The 5,632-nt window shown below is 59.8% G+C and overlaps 1 protein-coding gene across 2 annotated transcripts; it reads left to right on the forward strand.

Moving 5' to 3' along the window:
* Positions 1 to 1,366: 1,366 nt before the first annotated feature.
* Positions 1,367 to 3,824, forward strand: NEUROD1 (neuronal differentiation 1). 2 transcript variants are annotated; one of them, XM_064434278.1, is made up of 2 exons: positions 1,367 to 1,507; positions 2,581 to 3,824. In XM_064434278.1, the coding sequence occupies exon 2, from the start codon at positions 2,590 to 2,592 to the stop codon at positions 3,682 to 3,684; it is 1,095 nt and encodes a 364-aa protein (XP_064290348.1). In that variant the 5' UTR covers positions 1,367 to 1,507; positions 2,581 to 2,589; the 3' UTR covers positions 3,685 to 3,824. The 2 variants fall into 2 exon arrangements, with proteins under 2 accessions (XP_064290348.1, XP_064290347.1); XM_064434277.1 differs by lacking the exon at positions 1,367 to 1,507 and having other exon boundaries at positions 2,575 to 3,824.
* Positions 3,825 to 5,632: the final 1,808 nt, after the last annotated feature.

Raw genomic sequence — 5,632 nt, forward strand, 5'->3', positions numbered from 1 at the left:
GCGTATTCCCAGACAGACCTATTCAAAGGGACATTTTCCAGCAACCGAGACAGGGCTGGACCAGACCCGTCTCTCTCCGGCGCTCTCCAAACCTGTTCGAGGCTTGGAGAACACCGCCTCCCAAACGCGTCGGTTCCAGCAGCTCCCGTTAACGGAGCCAGGGTACGGGCATGCTCCCGGAGCCTGGAGAAGGCTCTCCAGGGGCAGGGGCCATCCATCGGCGGGTCGGCGGCGGCGCTTCCCTCCCCGCTGTGCCCCGGTGCCCGGGGGTGCCCCGCTCCGGCCCCACCCGCCCGAGCTGGTGGCACACACCGCTGCTGGCCCGCGCCTCCCAGGGAACCGGGCGGCTTTGCCGTAACAAAAAGTAGCCGGTCGCCCTCTGTATTTGATTACCGAGAAGGCGAACATCCCCGGAGTCCCCTCCTGCTGCCCCGGGCTATGTAGGTCACCAACAGGAGAGAAACGTTTTAGAAATAACCCGACCTGGAAAATTATCTTCCAAATCCACCTCCTCAGGGCGGAATGATTTGTTTCGCATTTAAAGCCTCGAGAGGTGAAAATAATTTTATTTTTATTGAATAAATATCAGGATAATGCGTGTGGGTAGCACAGCTATCATGCGAGGGGGCTATCCTTAAAGAGCACCCCTAAGGTTTGGCGGCGCTTGCAAACTCCGTCGAGGCGCTTAAAGACTCTAAAGCCGCGCCACTGGGCGTCTTTCTTCCAAACTTTCCGTTAACCGGCAGCATTCCCACCGAAAACCCGGGAAAGCGAGCCGGCCTTTCCTCCAGGCGTTAGGACAGAGCGGCAGGTGTGTGTGCGTGCGTGTGTCACAACAGCACCGGCGACAACCGGGGAAAGAGGAGGGGGCTTGTGGCGGCCACAGGGCGAACACGACAGGGACGGGGAGTCTCGGGGGGTCACCGGCGAGGGCGGTAGGAGATGTAAGGGTGGGGGGGCGGCGGGGACCCTCGGTGGCCGCACCCCAGAACAATGGGAACAATGCGGCGGTGCCGGTGCGGTGCCGGTGCGGTGCCGGTGCGGTGTCGGTGGCTGTGGCGGTGCGGTGTCGGTGCTGTGTCGGTGCTGTGGCGGTGCCGGTGCCGTGGCTGTGGCGGTGACAGATGGCGCGGCCCGCGGGTCAGCGCGGGCGTGGCGCCTCGGCGGGCGGGCGCGCGGCCGCATACAAATAAGGGGCGTCACGTGGGGGGGGGCGCCGCCGCCGCCGCGCGCCTGACGTGGGCGGCCATATGGCGCGTGCCACCGGGCGGGGCGGGGCGCGGGGCGGGGCGCAGGCGCGCGGGGCGCGGCGGCCGCGCGGTGCCCGGGTCCCGGTGCCGGCCCCCCGGCGCGCATCCTCCGTCCCGCTATATAACGGGGGAGCCCGGCGCCGGGCAACCTCGGGAAAAAAAAAACCAGCACACGCACACACGCGCGGCGCCCTCGCACCGAGAGCTGTGCCGGGGTTATGAGACCGTCACCGCGCAGGAGAGGCTGAGCAACGGAGGTAACGGGAAACCGTGTTTTACCCCCGCGGGAAAAGGGTTCGCGGCGGCTGCCGGGGTGGGAGAGGACCCTGCGACGTCGGGGCGGACGGGACATGCCTCTGCCGGAGCGGCTTCAGATTTTATTGTCACTTGCGGTCGTTCTTGCTGGTGTGTGCGGGCACACCTGTATCCATCCATCTACGTCCGTGTGTGCATACACACGCACACATATATATATATATGCATGTGTGTGTGCGTCCTTACACACATTTACATATGTATATGTGCGTCCGTTTGCATATGTTAATGCGCTTCCACCGATGCTGCTCCGAACTTTCGGCTCCCTCTGCTCCGCGCAGCGCGATGGCCGCGGTCCCGGCGCAGGCTGTGCCTCGGCGGCCGTGGGCATTGTTTCCTCCCGGTGTGCCCGACGCTGCCGGGGAGCGGTCGCAACCCCACGCGGGAAGCGGGGGACCGATGCTCGTTTGCAGCAGAGGGGACGACGGAGACGGGAAGCCGGGGCCGGTGCCGCACCTGTTACCGCGGGCAGGGCACCCGGTGGCAGCCGTGCGGACCGAGGCGGGCCCGGGAGCAGGTGCTGGGCGCCCGCTGGGGCGGCGCAAGCCCCGCGCAAGGAGGCGGCGGGGGGGAGCCGCGGAGAGCGGCGGGGACAGGCGCCACAGGCGCCATCCGTCCCTGCAGGTGCCCTGTGTGTGTGTCCCCCTTCCCCTATTCGGTAAAAATGTTTGAGGATTTTTTCCGGAGAAAAACAAAACAAAACAGCCCACGCTTGGTTCTCTTGCGTCGTGCCGCCCGGGCTGGCTCCCGCACGCATAATCTGCTTATATTCCCCGCTAATATCGGCGAGTTACATAATGGTATTTGAACATATGTCAACTTAATTACAAGGCAGAAACGCGGAGACAATTAAAAGTTTGCCCTGGCACGGTGGGGAACCCGGGGCTTCCCTCGGGAGGGGGCGGCGGGACCGGGGAGCGAAGCGCGGGCCGCTTCTGCCCGCGGGCGGTGGCGCGGGGCCGCGGCCGCTGTTCCGGGTGCTGACACGTCTCTTTCTGTCCCCTCCGCCATGCAGAGGCTCACCATGACCAAGTCGTACAGCGAGAGCGGGCTGATGGGCGAGCCCCAGCCGCAGGGCCCCCCGAGCTGGACGGACGAGTGCCTCAGCTCCCAGGACGAAGAGCACGAGGTGGACAAGAAGGAGGAGGACCTGGAGGGTCTGCACGCCGAGGCCGAGGAGGACTCCCTGCGGAACGGAGAGGAGGAGGACGAGGAGGACGACTTGGACGAAGAGGAGGAGGAAGAGGAGGAGGAGGAAGACGACGACCAGAAGCCCAAGAGGCGGGGCCCCAAGAAGAAGAAGATGACCAAGGCGCGCATGGAGCGGTTCAAGCTACGGCGCATGAAGGCCAACGCCCGGGAGCGCAACCGCATGCACGGGCTGAACGCGGCCCTGGACAACCTGCGCAAGGTGGTGCCCTGCTACTCCAAGACGCAGAAGCTCTCCAAGATCGAGACCCTGCGCCTGGCCAAGAACTACATCTGGGCGCTCTCCGAGATCCTCCGCTCGGGCAAGAGCCCGGACCTGGTGTCCTTCGTGCAGACCCTCTGCAAGGGCCTGTCGCAGCCCACCACCAACTTGGTGGCCGGCTGCCTGCAGCTCAACCCGCGGACTTTCCTCCCCGAGCAGAGCCAGGAGGTGCCCCCGCACGTGGCGGCGGCGGCGGCGGCGGCGGGCGCGCCCTTCCCGGCGCATCCCTACCCCTACCAGTCGCCGGGCTTGCCCAGCCCGCCCTACGGCACCATGGACAGCTCCCACCTCTTCCACCTCAAGCCGCCGCATGCCTACGGCGCCGCGCTGGAGCCCTTCTTCGAGAGCGGGCTGGCGGAGGGCGCCAGCCCCGCCTTCGACGGGCCGCTCAGCCCGCCCCTCAGCGTGAACGGCAACTTCTCCTTCAAGCACGAGCCGGCCGCCGACTTCGACAAGAGCTACGCCTTCTCCATGCACTACCCCGCCGCCGCCGCCGCCGCGCTGGCCGCCGCGCCCGCCCACGCCGCCATCTTCCCGCCCGCCGCCTCCCGCTGCGAGATCCCGGTGGACGGGCTGGCGCCCTACGAGGGCCACCCGCACCACGAGCGCGTCCTCAGCGCCCAGCTCAACGCCATCTTCCACGACTGAGCCTCCCCGCGCCGCGCCGCGCCGCGGGCAGGGCCGGGCCGGCCGCGCCCCGCCGCCCGCCACCGCCTTGTTTACAGGGGGCGGCCCGGCGGGGCCCGCCGCCGCCTCAGGCCGCCGCCTCGGGCCGCCGCCGCCGCGGGCCCCCTCGCCCGCTGTCTTTGCTTCCGCTCCTCCGAGCGACGCTGTAAATTGGGGTAGGGGCATTGGGATCGCGTCAATTACCTGATCGGGATAACAAAATCACAAGCAATAATTAGGATCTATGCAATTTTTAAACTAGCGATGGGCCAATTACAAAATATATATGAAATCTATATTTTTCAACCAACGTTTTACTACTTGTTACCTTTCCCATGCTGAATTATTTTGTTGTGATTTTGTACAGAATTTTTAATGACTTTTTATAACGTGAATTTCCTATTTTAAACCATGCAGCTTCATCAATTTTTATACATATTGGAAAGGTAGAATTATATCTAATTTATACAAAATGATTTAACTAATTTAAACCAGCAGAAAAGTGCTTAGAGAAGTTATGTTGCCTTAGCACTTCTTTCCTTTTCAAATAGATGAAGAAGAAAAAAAAATGCACAATCCGGGCAATTTCTTTCCCATCCAAGTCTCTTTTTTTCATTCTTTTTCTTTTTTCTTTACTTCTTTTTCCTTTACCCCGTACAATAAGAACCAGATCCCCTAGGTCTTGAGAAGATATAAGAACGATAGACTTATTTTCTATTAAAACATATCATTTCAACACATTACTTGCACAAACTTGTATATAAAGATTATAAGCAAATGCCAACACCCTTTTTAAATCGAAAGCTGCTTGACTATCACATACAATTTGCACTGTTTCTTTTTAGTCTTTGAACCCCTTGGCATTCCGTGGTTTTGGTTTGTTGGATTTTTTTCTTGGTTTTGGTTTGGGTTTGGTTTTTTTTTTTTTTTTGTTTTGTTTTGTTTTGGTTTTTTTTAAGGATAACTTGAAGATGTTAATGTTTCCAGGCGCTATAAATGCATGATTTTATACATGTTCACAAAATCCGTGGTTGTCATATGCTCATCTTATAAATCTGAACCGAAATCTAATCAGGTTGTTAAAGTCGGGCTATATACCTATTGTAGTCGATTAGTACGGTAGCTTGAAACAAATTCAAACCATTTAATCCGTAATTAGAACAATAGCTATTGCATGTACAATGCAGTCCAGAATAAGTGCTGTTTGAAATGTAACGCTGGTTCAACTGGAATCAATCTGTACTGTAATTTTGTTTGTAATCCTGTATATTATGGTGTAATGCACACTGGGATTTTAGAAAAAAAAAAACAAACATCCATCCTTTGGCAACAACATAGTATTGAACATTTGGTCGAATGTTGCATTTTTCCTTAAATGTGATTTTTTTTTCTTAGTGTAAGTAATTCCTATGGGATTATTGTTTTATTCGGATAGCTCATGAAAGGTGCGACACTTATTATTTGTAGAATAAAATTGGACTACAAAAAGGACACGGATTCTTTACTTACCTCGAGGAGCACCCGGGGCGGGGAGGTGTTTGTTTACAGCGAACCCGGCTCTTTGCAATGCTGATGTGTTGGGTGAGGGGAGCGGCGCCGGAGCGCGGGGAGCTGCGGCTCCGCTGCACCGGGCTCCCGGGCAGCTCAGCCCGGCCCGGCTCTCCCTGCCGGCCCCAGGGCTGCCCTCAGCCCCGGCCCCGGCCCCAGGGCTGCCCTCAGCCCCGGCCCCAGAGCTGCCCTCAGCCCCGGCCCCAGGGCTGCCCTCAGCCCCGGCCCCGGCCCCAGGGCTGCCCTCAGCCCCGGCCCCAGAGCTGCCCTCAGCCCCGGCCCCGGCCCCAGGGCTGCCCTCAGCCCCGGCCCCGGCCCCAGGGCTGCCCTCAGCTCCGGCCCCGGCCCCAGGGCTGCCCTCAGCCCCGGTCCGGACCCCGGC

The sequence above is a fragment of the Passer domesticus genome, chromosome 10, assembly GCF_036417665.1.
Source record: "Passer domesticus isolate bPasDom1 chromosome 10, bPasDom1.hap1, whole genome shotgun sequence".
Taxonomy (NCBI): domain Eukaryota; kingdom Metazoa; phylum Chordata; class Aves; order Passeriformes; family Passeridae; genus Passer; species Passer domesticus.